Raw genomic sequence first — 19129 nt, forward strand, 5'->3', positions numbered from 1 at the left:
TCCCAGGGCTGCTGTGACAAGTGACCACACGGTTAGATAGAGGCTTCAGACAACACATGTTTATTCTCGTACAGCTCTCAGGGTTGGACGTCCCACATGGGCCTAGGTGGGCGGCAGTCAAGACTTTGGGAGGCAGCCGGGGCCCTGGGAGGCTGGCGGGGTGGAGGGGAGGGGGGGGGGGGGTCCATTGCCGCCTGCACTCCCAGGCCCCGGCTCTGCCTTCATCCAAACCAGCTCTTAGCATCATCGAATCTCTCATTCTGACCCCTACGCCCTCCTTTGAGGATCCCTGGGATTACAATGGTCCCACCCAGTTAACCCAGGACAATACTTCTATCTCAAGACCCTTCACATAATCACACCCACAAAGTCCCTTTGCCCTACATGGTCACGTATTCACAGGTTCCAGGGTTTAGAGGGTTTAGGACATGACCATCTATAATAATAAAAGCATAATATGCTAATTAGACCGGACAGCTGAACAACCTCCCAGACATCATTCCGGACGAAGCTCCTGCAGTGGGGGCCGAGGCAGAGGCGGTTAGGGGTGATCAGGTAGGCAGGCAAGCAGTTAGGGGTGTTCAGGCAGGCAGACGAGTGGTTAGGGGAGATCAGGCAGGCAGGCAGGCAGGCAAGCAGTTGGGGTGATCGGACAGGTAGGCCAGTGGCTAGGGGCGATCAGGCAGGCAGATGAGTGGTTAGGGGCATTCAGGCAGGCAGGCGAGCAGTTAGGGGCAATGAGGCAGGCAGGCAGGCGAGCAGTTAGGAGCCAGCGGTCCCGGATTGTGAGAGGAATGTCTGACTGCCGGTTTAGGCCGGATCTCCTGTGGGATCGGGCCTAAACTGGCAGTTGGACATCCCCTGAGGGGTCCTGGACTGTGAGAGGGCGCAGGCGGGGCTGAGGGACCCTCCCCCCACCCAGTGCACAAATTTCGTGCACTGGGCCTCTAGTCTAATATAAACAGCCCCCTCCCCACAACCTCCCTCTCTTTCCTCGTGCCCCGTTCTCATCTGATTCGGGTCATTTAATCGCAATGGTATCTAATGTGTTTGTCCGTCTCCTGATTCTCTGCCTGGAGCGTGAGCTCCAAGGGGTAGGGATTTTTTTTCTGTGTTTTGCCCATTGAGGTGTCCCCAGCCCCTGGGACAGTTCCCGGCACCCGACGCTCAGACGCTCTCTCAATATTGGGAAGAACATGGGAAGCAGCTGGAGTGGGCCCGTGTCTTCATCGGAAATAACCTCCCAGAGCCAGTCCCGTGGTAGGGAGGGGCTGCCCTGCCCGGGGTCCAGGGAGTGCGGCGGCGAGAAGACCACACACAGAGTCCACTTCTCCTTGGACGCTTTATTTCTGGCCTTTGGAGGACATGCCCCCGGGACCCGACTGCAGAGATGGGATCGGTCCACTGTCAGGGGAAGGGAGGCCCTGGAAACTCAGGGGGCTGGACGTTACATCCTCAGCATCCTCAGGAAGGAGTTGGGGGGCGGGGGGGCTCTGGAAGGAGTGTCAGGTCCCTGCACCGGTGAGGACGTGCAGGGGGTGGGGGTCTCCTGCACGCCGGGGCCTGGGATGCCTCATGAGTTGGCCCGTATGGTGTCCCGGATCCACTTGGTGAACATGCAGAGGTTGGTGTAGACCCCGGGCTTGTCGGGCTGAGCACAGGGGAAGTCCCCCCAGGACACCAGGCCCTGTAGGGTGCCGTTGCAGATCACGGGGCCCCCGGAATCACCCTGCGGGGAGAAAGGGAGGCACAGAGAGAAGCAGAGACGTGGGGAGGTGGGGAGAGGGAGACACAGGCGAGGGAGGGGCGGAGCATCGAGAGAGACACACAGAGATGGGAAAACGTGGATAGACGCAGGGACGCGGAGAGAGACAGAGAGAGACAGAGAGGGACAGAGAGAGAGAATGTTAACAGTCCACCCTACACCCGTCTTCTGTCCCTCCCGACCCAAGCCCACCCTTTCCACTGTCTGTCTCTCCCACTGCATCTCTCGCTGTTTCTCTCCTCTCTCCTCCAGCAGGTACTGTGTGTCTCCAACCAGACACTCCTTCCTCTCCCTTCCTCGCTCTGGACCCTCCCCTGACACCAACGCTACTTGTACTGAGACTTCGCTTTTGCTGAGAGGCAAATCTCAGTCCTTGGAAGACAGTTTATCAATCCGTTGACATTGGTTTAGCAGCATCCTTGGCCTCTACCCACTAGAACCCAGCAGTTTCTCTCCTTTCTCTCCCCCCCAACCCCCGGACAATCAAAAATATCTCCAGGTATTGCTAGATGTCCCCTGGGCGGTGCAGAATTACCCCCTACCCCTCCGCCCCCGTTAAAAACTGTAAATAAAAAGGGGGGCTCCCTGGCGAGTCTGACGAGCTCAGCAACTGAAAGTGACCAACCACACAGGATGTCCTGATCATAAAAAAGAAAAATCCTAATCGATTGGGTAGTTGCAGGACGTTAAATCCTATGTGACAGGTTTAACCTTTACCTTGAGCCAGCCCTGTCCATGGGTTTTGTGCATCTGGAATAACAACAACCTTAACTATCCAACGAGCTCCTCTCCAGGGCTGCAGGATAAATGCTTGGATACTGGGAGGAGGGGACCCCAACATTCCTCATTGTTATCTCTCACCCGTGTAGCTTGGTAACCGTGTATATTCACGGTTAACTACCCTGCATCCACATGTAAAAGAAACATACATCTCCCCATGTTACTTTGCATCTGATCCTAGAGAACCCCCCAGCCTCCCTTTGGTTTCTCCCACCTCCTTCACCCACCACCCATGGATATCATGCAACCTTCCTTACCTCTTCTGCGTTGATGCTAATCTATATATATAAAAGCCTAATATGCTAATTGTCCCTCCGACCGTCTGACCAGTTGCTATGACATGCACTGATCACCAGGGGGCAGATGCTCTGACTGGTAGGTTAGCTTGCTGCTGGGCAAGATGGGACATCCTGCAGTCCCTCCTTGGCCCCAATCGTGCACCGGTGGGGGCCCTCGGCCTGGCCTGCACCCTCTCGCAATCCGGGACCCCTCGGGGGATGTCGGAGAGCCGGTTTCGGCCCGATCCCCGCAGGCCAGGCCAAGGGACCCCCCACCGGTGCACAAATCCGTGCACCGGGCCTCTCGCAATAAAATAAAGCACCAGCCTGCCATCCCCTGGACCATGGTCTCAATCTTTTGAGATTTTGCTCTGGGGTCTGGCTCAAATAAACTCTTTAAACCTTTCTTGAGGGTTGGGGCCTCTTGCGTGGACAGACCTGCCCCCGTGGACTCATTTGGGTGGCTGAGGCTGGGATTACCCTCCTGTAATAATGCTCGCCACTCTTTACTGCCTTTTCTTACTGATGTGCTTACAAATTATGAATGAGTCCACAGAGTCTGGAGTCGATGCAAAGAAAGCCTAAGGCCTGGCCTCTTTCCCTACCAGCAGACACCATTTCTCGGCAGAACAGCTTCGCTCCCCTGACCTCGAAATTTCAGCTCTCTCGCGGCTTAATTTGTCTCATGATTTTTGGCTTACTATCCCCGTAGGGTTCCTTTGGAGCGGCGGTTCGTTAAGTGCGCCGAGCCGTGGCTCCTGGTCTGTAAAGTAGAGCCAATAATAATGAGCTAATCGGCTGACTAAGTGAGCCACTTAGGCAATTAGCCGCTCCCATTATTATATTATTCCTATTAATATTGCTGTTATTATTTCCTGCTTTTAGTGGCCAAGCCCACACACTGGTACGAAAAGCCAGCTTGTAGTCTGCAAAAACCCCAACAAAATAACCAAACCAAACCAAACAATCCCCCCCCCCCAAAAAAAAAACAAATAAAAAAACCCAAAACAAAACAACAAAACACAAGGTACCAAACTTGGCCAAAATGGTCTAAAAGGCTGGTATTCAAACTAGATGTGTTTTCTTCTGATAACCCCCACCCCTCGATGCAGAGGTGCGTGCTTCTACTGTTAAGTGGGAACAGAACTGAAATTGGAGACCTGGGAAGCTGTTGCAATGGTGAGGTTTGTAAAATTGGGGTGGTGGTGGTGGTGGTTAAGAGCTTGATAATGTCCATTCCACTAGAACCCTCGGGGGCCTGAATACAGGGGAAGGATCCTGATTGCTGTATCAGTTTAATTTTAATTTCTATCACCCGCAATAGATGTAGTTTCCATGAGAACATAGAGAAACTCTGTGTTGGGGATCAAGAAAGTATTGTTGAACACGGACCCCCAGCCATCTCTCCAGCCTCAACTCCTACTGGTCCCCGTTACTCCCCCAGACATGGTCCCCAAACACACTGGCTTCTCTTTCTGTTCTTTGAATCAGCTGAACTCCTTTCTGCCTCAGGGCCTTTGCACATGCTTTACTCGCCCTTTAACCTTTGCAAGGCTGGCTCCTTGGTGTCATTCAGTCCCTGCTCATATGCCACCTCTTGCAGGAGGCCCTCCCGAGCACCCTTGTGAATGCTGCCCCTATCACTTGCTATCATAGAGCTATGTTTTATTCTCTGTATAGCCCTTACCAGTCTCTGAAATGACTCTATGTATGCCATTTCTTGGGCCATTTTAAAAAACCTTTTTGCTCCTCTAGTCCTTTTAACAACTTTGGTATCAATCTTATATATTAAACATTCTTTAAAAAAAAAATTTTATTGACTTTTTTTTTGAGAGAGAGAGAGAGAAGATGAAGGAAGGAAAGAGAGAAATATCAAACATTGACTGGCTGCTTCCTGTGAGGCCCCCATGGGGGATCGAGCCCCCAACCCGGGCATGTGCCCTGACTGGGAATTGAACCGGTAACCTTTCAGTGCACAGGATGATGCCCAACCAACTGAGCCACACTGGCCAGGACGCACATTCTTCTTCTAGCATGGGTTTCTGTTTTCCTTCTTCAAGACATCTTACTAGCATTTGTTGAAAAACCTTCATGCTACAAATATTGTGGGAACAAGACACTTATCTGCCGTCTGCTTGAAATTTGCCCCAATAGACAGGCTACACTGTGATGTGGGTCACGGGAAGGGGGCCCCTTGAGGTCTGATTTCTTTGCGCAGCGCACAACCATACCAAGCAGCCTTCACCACTCCCTCTAGATCTGTGCTGTCTTACACAGGAGCCACTCGCCACCGGGGGCTGGTGAGCGTGTGAACCGTGGCTAACCCACCTTTGCGGCCAGTGTAGAAATTCGTGCACACTGGCTGTCCTGGCTGGGTGGCTCAGGTGGTTGGAGCATTGTCCCGTACACTAAAAGGTGGTGGGCACATACCTAGGTTGCAGGTTCGATCCCCAGTCGGGATGCATATGGGAGGCAACCGATGGATGTTTCTCTCTTTCTCTCTCTTCCTTACTCTCTCTCTAAAAATCAATAAAAGCATACTCTCAGGTGAGGGTTAAAAAAAAATTACACACTGTCTTTCAAAGACTTAGAATTGAAAAAAAAAGAATGTCAAATAGTTCATTTTACAATTGATTTATATTAATTACACTAGAGACCTGGTGCACGAATCGGGTTCCTCGGCCTGGCTTGTGCCCTCTCTCAACCTGGGACCCCTTGGGGGATGTCGGACTGCCGGTTTCGGCCCGATCCCCGCAGGCCAGGCTGAGGGACCCCACCGGTGCACAAATCCATGCACTGGGCCTCTAGCATGCATATAAGATCTTTGGTTAATCTCTTCCCACCCTCCCCCCGCCCTTCCCTCTGAGATTCATCAGTCTGTTGCATGTTTCCATGCCTGTGCGCTGAGCGTCTGCCCCCTAGTGGTCAGTGCATGTCATAGCTACCGGTTGAACGGTCAGACGGTCGCTCAGGCTTTTATATATATATAAATTGTGAAATTAATTAAGACACATTGGGTTAAATATAACATATTATTAAGATAGTTAATTTCACCTAATTTCTTTTTTTACTTTAAAAAAATGTTGCTAGCCCTAGCTGGTTTGGCTCAGTGGCTAGAGCGCCGGCCTGCAGACTGAAGGGTCCCCGGTTTAATTCCAGTCAAGGGCACAGGCCTGTGTTGCAGGCTCAATGCCCAGTAGGGGGCATGCAAGAGGCAGCCAATCAATGATTCTCTCTCATCATTGTTGTTTCTCTCTCTCCCTCCCCCTCCCTTCCTCTCTGAAATCAATAAAAATATATTTTAAAAATGTTGCTACTGGAAAACTTAAAATTACAGGCATGCCTCACGCTATTATATTCCTATGGGCAGTGAGAACCGGGGTCCTGGTGGATTCCGTCGTGCCTGGCTGCTCAGCGCTGAGCCAGGCCCCAGGTCCCACAGGCGGCACTCCCGCGTGAACCTGCTGAGCGAACGGACGTCTCAGCTCTTACCTGGCAGGAGTCTCTGCCCGCTTCGTCGCCGGCGCAGAACATGGTCTTGTCGATCTGGTGCGGGTAGGCCTCCTGGCACCTTTCGTGATTTAGCACCGTGATGTTCAGACACTGGAGGACCTTGGGGAAGTTCACTGCCGGACAGAGACGGGCAGAGCGGGACCACCGTGAGCGGCGGGGGGGGGGGGGGGGCAGGGTGCTCGGACAGACACAGGGAGAAGGCAGACATGCGTGAGCATCCGGAGGGACCTGGAGCCCCGGCTGGTGGGGCTGGAGCGACAACCTGGGCACCGAAGGGGCGTGGGTTGGGGTCCAGGTCAAGGGCTTGTGCCTGGGTTGCAGGTTCTCTCCCCACCCCCGGTTGAGGCAACCGATCGATGTTTCTCTCTCTCTCTCTCTCATCCATGAAGAGAATATCCACACACACACACACACACTCACACACACACTCACACACACACACTCTCATACACACACACACTCACACACTCTCATACACACACACACACACTCTCTCAGACACACACACTCTCATACACACACTCACACACACTCATACACACTCGCACACACACTCACACACACTCACACACACTCGCACACACTCTCATACACTCACACACACTCACACACACACTCGCACACACACTCGCACACACACTCGCGCACACACGCTCACACACACACTCGCAGGCGCACACACACCACTCACACACACACTCTCATACACACACACACACACTCTCTCAGACACACACACTCTCATACACACACTCACACACACTCATACACACTCGCACACACACTCACACACACTCACACACACTCGCACACACTCTCATACACTCACACACACTCACACACACACTCGCACACACACTCGCACACACACTCGCGCACACACGCTCACACACACACTCGCAGGCGCACACACACCACTCACACACACACTCTCATACACACACACACACTCACACTCGCACACACACTCGCGCACACACGCTCACACACACTCACGCACACACGCTCACACACACTCATACACACACACACTCACACACACACTCTCACACACACACTCACACACTGGCACACACACTCGCGCACACACACTCACACACACACTCACAGGCACACACACACACAGGGACCTGGACACTCACCCTGGGGGCTGCTGGTTGTCCCCCAGCCAGACACCAAGCAGCTGGTGCCAACGGCCGGACAGTGGGAGGAGATGCTGATGGGCTTGATGTTCTGCGTCTCCATGACTTTCCGGTTCAGTTTGATGAGCATCAGGTCGTTGGTGTGGCCAGGGTGGGAGAAGCCGGGGTGGGGGATGGATTTGACCCCTCGGAGCAGCTGCTGCCCGTGTTCATACATGGGCGACAGGGCGCGGTGGCCGAGACGGATTTTGAAAATTCTGAGGAAGACGCTGCAGATCACCACCAACCCCGACCCCCAGCCCCATATCCAATGCCAACCGCAGCCGCAAACCTGGTCCCAACCCCAACCCACCGTTATCCTCAACCCAGCCCAACGCCATCGTCATCTCCAGCCCCTTGCCTGTCCCCACCCCAGTCACATCTTCAACTCACCCCCACCCCCTCCCCAACTGCCCCCTGAATCCTTTCCCCACACAGAAACCAAACAAGCATCCCTAACCCCAAACCTAACCATCCCCACCTTCAAGCCAACCATCTCAACCCCACCCATAACCCTAATCCCAACCCCATCCTCAATCCCCATCTATTCCCAATATCAACTTTACCCCAACGCCATCCCAATAGCCATCCATTCCGACTCTAGAGTCAACCACAATTCCGTCCCCAACCCAAACCATCAGCAGATACGTGTCCATCCCCGTTCCCAACCTCAAGCCCAACTCTAACCCCATCCCTAAATCCCTCACCCACCCCAAGCCATCAACCTACGCATTCCTACCTCCAAATCCAACCCATCCCTAACTCCATCCCCACCCACAACCCTCTCCCCAACTTAACTCTGTCCCCACCCCACTCTTTCCCCCAACTCCATTCTTTTAAAATAAATAAATAAATAAATAAATAAATATATTTTTTATTGATGCCCGGATGGTGTGGCTCTGGTTGAGCGTCGACCCCTGAACCAGGAGGTCACGGTTCCATTCCTGCTTAGGGTACATGCCCGGGTTGCGGTCTCAATCCCCAGTAGGGGTCATATCAATAAAAATCAATAATATATATATATATATATATATATATATATATACATTTTTAAAATTATTATTATTTTCTTTTATTGATTTCCGAGGTGAAGGGGGAGGGAGAGAGCGATAGAAACATCAATGATGAGAGAGAATCACTGACCAGCTGCCTCCTGCACGCCACCCACTGGGGGTGGACCCCGCAACCCGGGCACGTGCCCTGGACGGGAATCGAACCTGGGACCCTTCAGTCCTGGGTAGGCCAGGGCTCTACCCACTGAGCCAACCCGGCTAGGGCTCCAACCCCATCCTTAATCCCATCCCCAACTCTACCTCCTCTTGCTCCCTGGGCCCGGATCCATCTCCCCCAGCCCTTGGCCTCCAGGCCGCCTCCCCTGTCCCCCCCACCCCCACCCTGTGGGGTGAGGCCCCCACTCACTTCTTCCGACAGTGGGCGGCTGTGAGCAGCCACTGCGGGTCCACCAGCACCGCCCCGCAGTAGAGCTGGTTGGGTTTCAGCAGCAGCGCGGCCTGCCAGGGCTGGGCGTGCTCCGGGCAGTCTGTCCCGTTGATGATGCGGCTGCTGTCGTTCTCCCGGGTGCCCTCTCTGGTCCCGGTTCCGAGGTCCCGGGTGCCCTCTCTGGTCCCGGCTCCGAGGTCCCGGGCGCCCCCAGAGGTCCCGGAGGCAGGGGCGCTGTTGCAGGCAGCACCGGCATTTGCAAGAACAGGCTCTGGGTGCAGGAAACAGGAGGGAAGGGGCTCTGAGGTGGAGCTGGGACTCAGAGGGGGGGAGGGTCTGGGACCAGCCCGAGGAGGGGTGGGAGGGGGGTGGGGGGACGGTGGGGGGACAGTGGGGCCAAGAGTTTAGGGGCGGGGTCAGGGGTCTAGAGGTGGAGCCGCTGGGAGGGAGCGAGGCTTAGAGTCCAAGGGCAGGGTCCGGGCTCAGGCGGTGAGAGATCCCTAGGAGTGGTCAGAGGTCAGTGGGTGGGGCCGGGAGGGTAAAGTTGGACACCCTCAGGGGTGGGGCCAAGGGTCAGGGGGTGCAGCCTGGGGCTTCAGGGGTGAGGCCTGGTTTCGAGGAGTGTGGCCAGACCTCAGGGAATGGGGTCAGGGCTGGAGGCGGCCAAGCCTGGGTGTGGGTGGGGCCCAGGCCAGGGTCACCTGGGCAGTCCAACTACAGAGAGCCGGGCATCGGGGAGCGGAGGTGGGGCTGGGCTCTAGGAATTGAGGCCGAGGTGAAGCGGGGAGTCCTAGAGGCTGACGGGGTGGGCACAACCCAGGGCCGTGCCTGTGGGTGCTGCCTGCATTGAGGGCGGCTGAGTGAGGAAAAGGGTCAGGGCGCTCAGGTGGGGCCAGCGGAACCGGGAAGCGAGCCCAGCCCGGGGAGCCCCATGGAGGGGAGAGCAGAGCTGGTTCTGACACGAGGCGCCTCCTGAATGCTCCTCCCCCACAAACCCACAGACACGACCCCCACCCCATCACCAGCCCCCACAGCTAATCAGTTCATGCTCTTGCTGACCACCCAGAGCAGAGAAGCTTCATGCACACACCCCAGGAAGCACACACCCCAGGAAACACGCACCCCACCAGGAAACACACACACACACCCCAGGAACACGCATACACACCCCAGGAAACACGCACCCCACCAGGAAACACACGCACACACCCCAGAAAACACGCACACAACAGCTGTCACAGACAAGTGCACACGCATCGCCTCCCAGGGCCAGCTGCACACACCGCTGTCTCGTGGTGCACACTGCCCAGACGCACACCTTGGGGGAGGCCTTACCTGCTCTCACACCCACAGTGTCTCAGTGACACGCTTGCATGTCATATTTACGCATGTGCAGACCATGCACACAGGCATGTTAGTGCCGTGGCACGCCGGGCACCATCTGCCTTCACACAGCCACTGTCTCAGAGGGAGGGCAACTCCACATTGAGCTGCACTGGTGCACATACGGCCCCATACAAACACACAGTCACATACAATCACCCGCACAAACACGCAGTCACATACAATTCCCCGGACAAACACGCAGTCACATACAATCCCCCGGACAAACACGGAGTCACATACAATCCCCAGGACAAACACACAGTCACATACAGTCACCCGCACAAACACACAGTCACATACAATTCCCCGGACAAACACGCAGTCACATACAATCCCCCGGACAAACACGGAGTCACATACAATCCCCAGGACAAACACGCAGTCACATACAATCCTCCGGACAAACACACAGTCACATACAATCCCCCGGACAAACACGCAGTCACATGCAATCCCCCGGACAAACACGCAGTCACATACAATCCCCCGGACAAACACGCAGTCACACACAATCCCCCGGACAAACACGCAGTCACATACAATCCCCCGGACAAACACATAGTCACACACAATCCCCCGCACAAACACACAGTCACATACAATCCCCCGGACAAACACGCAGTCACATACAATCCCCCGGACAAACACGCAGTCACATACAATCCCCCGGACAAACACATAGTCACACACAATCCCCCGCACAAACACACAGTCACATACAATCCCCCAGACAAACACGCAGTCACATACAATCTCCCGGACAAACACACAGTCACACACAATCCCCCGCACAAACACGCAGTCACATACAATCCCCAGGACAAACACGCAGTCACATACAATCCCCCGGACAAACACACAGTCACACACAATCCCCTGCACAAACACACAGTCACATACAATCCCCCGGACAAACACACAGTCACACACAATCCCCTGCACAAACACACAGTCACACACAATCCCCCGCACAAACACACAATCACACACAATCCCCCGCACAAACACGCAGTCACATACAATCCCCCAGACAAACACGCAGTCACATACAATCACCCGGACAAACACACAGTCACACACAATCCCCCGCACAAACACACAGTCACACACAATCCCCCGCACAAACATGCAGTCACATACAGTCCCCCGCACAAACACGCAGTCACATACAATCCCCAGGACAAACACGCAGTCACATACAATCACCCGGACAAACACACAGTCACACACAATCCCCCGCACAAACACACAGTCACACACAATCCCCCGCACAAACACGCAGTCACATACAGTCCCCCGCACAAACACGCAGTCACATACAATCACCCGGACAAACACACAGTCACACACAATCCCCGGGACAAACACACAGTCACACACAATCCCCCGCACAAACACGCAGTCACATACAGTCCCCCGCACAAACACGCAGTCACATACAATCCCCAGGACAAACACGCAGTCACATACAATCCCCCGCACAAACACACAGTCACACACAATCCCCCGCACAAACACACAGTCACACACAATCCCCCGCACAAACACGCAGTCACATACAGTCCCCCGCACAAACACGCAGTCACATACAATCCCCAGGACAAACACGCAGTCACATACAATCACCCGGACAAACACACAGTCACACACAATCCCCCGCACAAACACACAGTCACACACAATCCCCCGCACAAACACGCAGTCACATACAGTCCCCCGGACAAACACGCAGTCACATACAATCACCCGGACAAACACACAGTCACACACAATCCCCGGGACAAACACACAGTCACACACAATCCCCCGCACAAACACGCAGTCACATACAGTCCCCCGCACAAACACGCAGTCACATACAATCCCCAGGACAAACACGCAGTCACATACAATCCCCCGCACAAACACACAGTCACACACAATCCCCCGCACAAACACACAGTCACACACAATCCCCCGCACAAACACGCAGTCACATACAGTCCCCCGCACAAACACGCAGTCACATACAATCCCCCGGACAAACACACAGTCACACACAATCCCCTGCACAAACACACAGTCACATACAATCCCCCGGACAAACACACAGTCACACACAATCCCCTGCACAAACACACAGTCACACACAATCCCCCGCACAAACACACAATCACACACAATCCCCCGCACAAACACGCAGTCACATACAATCCCCCAGACAAACACGCAGTCACATACAATCACCCGGACAAACACACAGTCACACACAATCCCCCGCACAAACACACAGTCACACACAATCCCCCGCACAAACATGCAGTCACATACAGTCCCCCGCACAAACACGCAGTCACATACAATCCCCAGGACAAACACGCAGTCACATACAATCACCCGGACAAACACACAGTCACACACAATCCCCCGCACAAACACACAGTCACACACAATCCCCCGCACAAACACGCAGTCACATACAGTCCCCCGCACAAACACGCAGTCACATACAATCACCCGGACAAACACACAGTCACACACAATCCCCGGGACAAACACACAGTCACACACAATCCCCCGCACAAACACGCAGTCACATACAGTCCCCCGCACAAACACGCAGTCACATACAATCCCCAGGACAAACACGCAGTCACATACAATCCCCCGCACAAACACACAGTCACACACAATCCCCCGCACAAACACACAGTCACACACAATCCCCCGCACAAACACGCAGTCACATACAGTCCCCCGCACAAACACGCAGTCACATACAATCCCCAGGACAAACACGCAGTCACATACAATCACCCGGACAAACACACAGTCACACACAATCCCCCGCACAAACACACAGTCACACACAATCCCCCGCACAAACACGCAGTCACATACAGTCCCCCGGACAAACACGCAGTCACATACAATCACCCGGACAAACACACAGTCACACACAATCCCCGGGACAAACACACAGTCACACACAATCCCCCGCACAAACACGCAGTCACATACAGTCCCCCGCACAAACACGCAGTCACATACAATCCCCAGGACAAACACGCAGTCACATACAATCCCCCGCACAAACACACAGTCACACACAATCCCCCGCACAAACACACAGTCACCTGCAATCGCCCGCGCGCCCGGCCTCACGCCGTCCAACGGGCCTAAGTGGAGCCACACAACCTTGCACCCGCCACAGTCACCCAGTCACAGATATGGACGTGGACTCACACTCGCCCGGACCTGGCGCGGGTCCGAGCAGCCTCCCCCGCCCCCCCCGCCCCCCCCCCCCCCCCCCGCGCTCCCGGGCCACAGAGCTCCCCCCGCCCTCGGGCACAGCAGCCTGCACGCACGCAGCACCTCTGCTTACCTGTCACCCGCAGAAGGAGAGCTGTGAGCAGGGCACCGACCATCCACGTCCAGGGCGGTCCTGTCCCAGCCATGGTCCCTGCACCCGGCAGGGGGACAGAGAGCGGGAGGCCAAGTGATGACGGGCACCCCCTCTCCTTCCTCCCCTCCCCCGGGTCCTAGGGCGGAGAGGGGCCCCGGGACACTGCCCACCTGGGAACCGACCCTGCAGTCGGGGCCGGGAGGGAGGTCAGAGAGAGCTGCCTCTCCCTCGCTGCCCCCCTCCCCTCGCCCGGCCTCACCTGCACGTCCCCTCGGCAGGGGGTGGGGAGCCCACTCCCAGCTCAGCGCAGACGTCTCGGGCCCGCGCCGTCCCGCCGCCGCCGCCTCCTCCCCGGCGCCCGGCACCCCGTCTGGGTTATAACCACCCACGGCCGCCCAGGGCGCATTCCCGGGGAGTGAGGCGTCCTGGCGGGTCTTAGCAATCACTCCTCTCGCCTGCCCCCACTTCCGCCCCCAGAGCACCCCCCCACCCAGTCCCCACAGCCACTCCCCGCCTCCTGGCCTCGGGATGGGGAGGGGTCTGCGCTCAGGGCGCGCGGCTCGGCCCCAGGTTTTTCCCGGTTCCCCGCGCCTGCTCTCACCTCCTGTCACCCTTCCAACCCTCGTCTCCGCGTTTCCAACTCGTCCACCTTCCAGTCTCTCCCTCTTGGCTTCCCCCCGAATCTATGAGTCTCTTTCGGGATAAGGTGTCCACAGAGGATCACTTTTTGCCTCTCTCTCTCTCTCTCTCTCTCTCTCTCTCTCTCTCTCTCTCTCTCTCTCCAATCCCCGTCTCTCTGTGTCTCAACGTGTCTGTTCCTCCCTCCCTCCCCCTGGGCCTTTCTGTGGCTCCACATCTTGCCCTTGTTCTGCGTCTCCACGATCCTCTCTCTTTTGAATGCTTCAGAGCACTTTGCTTGTCAAATACCCGCTGCAATTCTTCTTTATTTTTTTTTTTAAACGGCTTAATGGAGAGATAACTGGGGCGCAAGAAACCGTGCGAACTTCACACGTACAGTTTTCAGAGCTGTGAGGCGCGCCCGCCCAACCATGGCCACCATCATATCCTTGCCCCTTCGTGTGTCTGTGATTCCTGGTCAATCTCTCTCCACCTCTGGGTTTCTGTATCGTTCCTCCCCTGTGCTCGATCCTCCTCAACCTCTCTCTGAGTCTCTCTCTCTCTCTCTCTCTCTCTCTCTCTCTCTCTCTCTCTGTCCCTCCGGCTCTCCAACCCTGCATTTTGGGTCCAGAAAACTCAGGCCACTTTGCCAAGACACCCCACAACCCCTTCTCTTGCGGCACCCTGGTGCTACGGAGCAGGGAGCAGAAAGGGGTCAGGATCCAGCCCCCCCTCCCCCCGCAGGTGCGGTGGCTCAGCTGCACAGCCAGGCGTGGGTGAGAAAGTTGGGCAGGGCCACCTGAGGCTGAGGGGGTGGGTGGCTCCTGGCCCTTTGAGAAATGGGGCACTGGGTGGGGAACCCCAAAGGCGACTTGTCCCTCCCTGGTCCCGGGCCATCTGGGGCTGCCTCTCCTGACCTCTTCTCCATCCGGTCTTTCTGGGTGCCCCCGACTCTGTGCAAACATCTCTCACTGTGACTCCAAGTGTTTGTCCCCACGAGGCTGTAAGAGCCACACACTCATTCAGCACGTACAGGCTGAGCACCTACTGTGCGCCTGGCTCATCTACCCAAGACAAATGGACACAGATGCTGGCCTGGTGGAGGTCACATGCCTTGAAGGGAGGTCACAGCTGTCTCCCTCACTCTGTCCTGAGGAGGGTCTGAGAGCCCTTGAGGCTGGCTTAGTGCACAGGGGGAAAATATCTACACTAATAAAAGAGAAACATGGTAATTGGCGTACGACCGCTACCCTTCCCATTGGCTAATCAGCGTATCCTTATGCAAATTAACTGTCAGCCAAGATGGTGGCCGGCAGCCATGCACTGAAGCGAGCAGGGAGGCTTGCTTGCTTCAGTGACTGCGGACTCCAACGTTCCCACCTAACTTGCCGGCCTCTCAGCTGCAACTCTAAGCAACTATGTACTATGTTGCAAATAAGAAGCTGGACTGAAAGCCAGCCAGACTGCAACATTGTATCGATGTTTTCAGCAGCGAGGCCTCAGAGCTAAAGCTGGCCCAGAATAAAAAAGAAAAAAAAAAGAAAACAAGGAGTGGTTGGGAGCTTCAGTTACTCGCCAGCCGGAAAACAGCCCTCAGCCCCTCACCCAGACTGGCCAGGCACCCCAGTGGGGACCCCCACCCTGATCCAGGACACCCTTCAGGGCAAACCAGCCGGCCACCACCCGTGCACCAGGCCTCTATTCTATATAGTAAAAGGGTAATATGCCTCCCAGCACTGGGATCAGCGGAGCAGCGAGGCACCCGGCACCAGGATCAGCATGACAGGGGGCAGAGCCCAAAACCCCTGATCGCCCTGCAGCTCTGTGTGTGACAGGGGGCGGGGCCACAACCTCCCTATCCGCCCTGCTCTGTGTGTGACAGGGGAAGGCGCCCCAACCCCCTCCCCGCCACGGGCCCTGCTCTGTGTGTGACAGGGTAGAGCCAGAACCTCCCCATTGGCCCTGCTCTGTGTGTGACAGGGGGCGGTGCCCCTACTCCCCTATCGGCCCTACTCTGTGTGTGACAGGGGGGAGCTCCCCAACCCCCTGATCGACCCTGTTCTGTGTGTGACAGGGGGTGGCGCAGCAACCTCCCCATCAACCCTGCCTTGAGTGTGACAGGGGGCGGCGCCCCAACTTCCCAATTGGTCCTGCTCTGAGCCCGACCAGGGGCTGCACCTAGGGATTGGGCCTGCCCTCTGCCACCTGGGAGCAGGCCTAAGCCAGCAGGTCGTTATCTCCCGAGGGGTCCCAGACTGCGAGAGGGCACAGGCCGGGCTGGGGGACCACCCTCCCCCACCCCGAGTGCACAAATTTTTGTGCACTGGGCCTCTAGTCCTATATAACAAAAGCCTAATATGCAAATCAACTGAATAGCAGAACAACCGGTCACATGACACACACTGACTACCAGGGGGCAGATGCTGAATGCAGGAGCTGCCCCCAGCCCACAGGCCCCAGGCCAGTCAAGGCAGGTGCCAGTGGGGGGGGGGCCCCAGTCGCCCCACGTGACTTAGATGTTGTTTTGTCTTCCTCAGGGATGGGGCCGTGGGGGTTGTAAGAGAAGAATGCCTCTCTGGGGACAGGCCCGGGCCTGGGGTTTGGGGACAGAGGGGTGGACACAGGTTGGGGTCACTCGTGGTGCATGTTGATGGGAGAACCCCAGAAGGCATGCGGAAGCCTGGGTCCTCACTCAGCTCTGGCTGTCTGCTCCTCCCTGCCCATCCCCCCACCTCGAATGCACCCCAGTGAGATATTCTAATACCCAGATCTGACCCCGTCCATCCTTCCCTCAGGGTCCTCAGGATCCAGGCCAGCTTCTTCCGCCTGGCGTTCCAGGCCTAGCACCATCTCCCACGGACCCTGGAGGATTAACCGCCTAAGCCGGCCAGGCTGCTGGAAGCACTAAGCATAGCTGGGTCCCAGGGCAGCAGAAGTGGGAGAAAAACAACAAGTGTCACCAGCAGTGAAATTTACTCTTTATTCAGCAGGCAGGCGTGCCGGGCCCTGGTGCCCGTGTTTCCCACGTTCCAGACCTTGAATCCTCCCAACGGCGGCCACTGAGTTATGAGGAGCACAGTGTTATTGTCCCTATTTTACAGATGAGAGTCTGCACGGGTAGCAAGAGGCAGAGCTGGGGTTCCAACCCGGGTTTCTCCAGGCGCGTGCCCACTCCTCTGCGGGGAGACAACATGCCCCTGGGATCATCAGGAGGGAGGGCTGCTCGGAAGCCAGTTTCCTGTTTTCTCTTCGTGGTGGGGGCAAGACCTCAGCCCGGGTCCCCGCTCACCCCCAGGGATGGGGCTGGGGTAAAATCAGGCAGAATGAAGCATTAAGGGTTGATTCTGGGCGGGGTTGGAGGGGAGGAGGCACGGTCTTGATCAGAGATGTCCTGGAGGCGGTACGGAGAGGTCGAGGTCAAGGGTTGGATGCCACATGTCAGAGTGAGTTGGCCCAAATGGTTCTCCGGACCCACTGGTGATATCTGCACACGTTGGTGTAGACTCCCGGCTTCTCCTTGGATCCACAGGGGACGTCACCCCATGATACCAGGCCTCGGAGACGGTTTCCACACACGAGTGGGCCCCCGGAATCGCCCTTCGGGGAAAGAGGGAGAGAGTCAGTAATACAGGGAGAGAGAGACAGAGACAGAGAGACAGGAGGAGACGCGGACATGCAGAAAGGGAGAGACACTCAGAGAGGGAGAGACTCAGGGACAGACAGACAGACAGACACACACACACACACACACACACACACACATTTTTTATTGCTTTCAGAGAGGGAGAGGGAGAGAGAGATAGAAACATCAATGATGAGAGCGAGTCATTGACCAGCTGTCTCTTGCACGCCCCCAACTGGGGACCGAGTCCGCAACCCGGGCATGTGCCCTTGACCGGAATCGAACCTGGGACCTTTCAGTCCGCAGGCTGATGCCCTATCCACTGAGCCAAACCAGCCAGGGCTCTCTCACCCTTTTCATGCCTCAAAGTCTCTCCCAGCTTATCTCTGTAAAGCCCCAGTAAGGTCTCTGTGTGTGTGTGTGTCTCTCTCTTCCTGTCTCTGTCTGTGTTTTCGTGTCTCTGTCCTTTGCTGTATAGCTGGAGGGTCCCGTCATCGGTCTCACCTGGCAGGAATCCTTCCCGTACTTCTCATCCCCAGCACACACCATGTTTTGGGTGATCTGGCCAGGGTAGGCACGCTCACAGTCCTGATGAGGTACCAGGTGGACATCTGCACACTGGATGGTGTTAGGAAACGCACCTGACGAGAGAGAGAGAGAGAGGGGGTGGGGCGGGCTCACTTCAGAACCCATCCTTCCCACATCCTCCCCAGCGACCATCCGAGCCCTACAACTCCTCCCTCCTCTGCTGGTCCCCATTGCCCACTGGTTCCCTTCTCCCCATTTGTCTCTTATTCTTAAAACCCATTTCCATTGGCCTGGACTCTTGATAGGTCCTTCTTTATGCCATTCTTCCCTCCCGTTGGCTCGTCTTCCTCATTAGTCCCTCCCGTCTCATGAGTCCTCATTTCCTGTTGGTTTTTCCTATCTCCTAGGCCAGTGATGGCGAACCTATGACACGCGTGTCAGAGGTGACACGCGAGCTTATTTTTGGGGTTGATTTTTCTTTGTTAAATGGCATTTAAATATATAAAATCAATATCAAAAAAATAGAAGTCTTTGTTTTACTATGGTTGCACATATCAAAAAATTTCTGCGTGTGACACGGCACCAGAGTTAAGTTAGGGTTTTTCAAAATGCTGGCACGCCGAGCTCAAAAGG

The 19129-nt window shown here is 55.7% G+C and overlaps 1 protein-coding gene and 1 long non-coding RNA gene across 3 annotated transcripts; both read right to left on the reverse strand.

The window, feature by feature from the left end:
• Positions 1 to 1328: 1328 nt before the first annotated feature.
• Positions 1329 to 14479, reverse strand: LOC138999863 (kallikrein-5-like). 2 transcript variants are annotated; one of them, XM_070402079.1, is made up of 6 exons: positions 14330 to 14479; positions 13708 to 13785; positions 8937 to 9228; positions 7479 to 7735; positions 6316 to 6449; positions 1329 to 1729 (listed from the first exon to the last, which is right to left on the reverse strand). In XM_070402079.1, exons 2-6 carry the CDS (start codon positions 13778 to 13780, stop codon positions 1574 to 1576), a joined length of 912 nt encoding a protein of 303 aa, XP_070258180.1. In that variant the 5' UTR covers positions 13781 to 13785; positions 14330 to 14479; the 3' UTR covers positions 1329 to 1573. The 2 variants fall into 2 exon arrangements, with proteins under 2 accessions (XP_070258180.1, XP_070258179.1); XM_070402078.1 differs by lacking the exon at positions 14330 to 14479 and adding an exon at positions 13988 to 14103.
• A 2833-nt stretch (positions 14480 to 17312) lies between these two features.
• On the reverse strand, positions 17313 to 18604 carry LOC138999932 (uncharacterized). Its single transcript, XR_011469478.1, has 2 exons — positions 18473 to 18604; positions 17313 to 17943 (listed from the first exon to the last, which is right to left on the reverse strand). It is a non-coding gene; the product is annotated as an uncharacterized lncRNA (long non-coding RNA).
• Between the last annotated feature and the right edge of the window lie 525 nt (positions 18605 to 19129).

Source organism: Myotis yumanensis, unplaced genomic scaffold, assembly GCF_028538775.1.
Source record: "Myotis yumanensis isolate MYYU_CA2020_CCGP unplaced genomic scaffold, mMyoYum1.0.hap1 SCAF_23, whole genome shotgun sequence".
Lineage (NCBI taxonomy): Eukaryota > Metazoa > Chordata > Mammalia > Chiroptera > Vespertilionidae > Myotis > Myotis yumanensis.

Coding starts and splice junctions, on each gene's coding strand:
- LOC138999863 (XM_070402079.1), bottom strand. CDS start 13,780: ATGGCTGGGACAGGACCGCCCTGGACGTGGATGGTCGGTGCCCTGCTC. Junction 9,229..13,707: donor TCTCCTTCTGCGGGTGACAG/GTAAGCAGAGGT, acceptor TCCTGCACCCAG/AGCCTGTTCTTGCAAATGCC. Junction 1,730..6,315: donor CGGGCAGAGACTCCTGCCAG/GTAAGAGCTGAG, acceptor TTCTCCCCGCAG/GGTGATTCCGGGGGCCCCGT.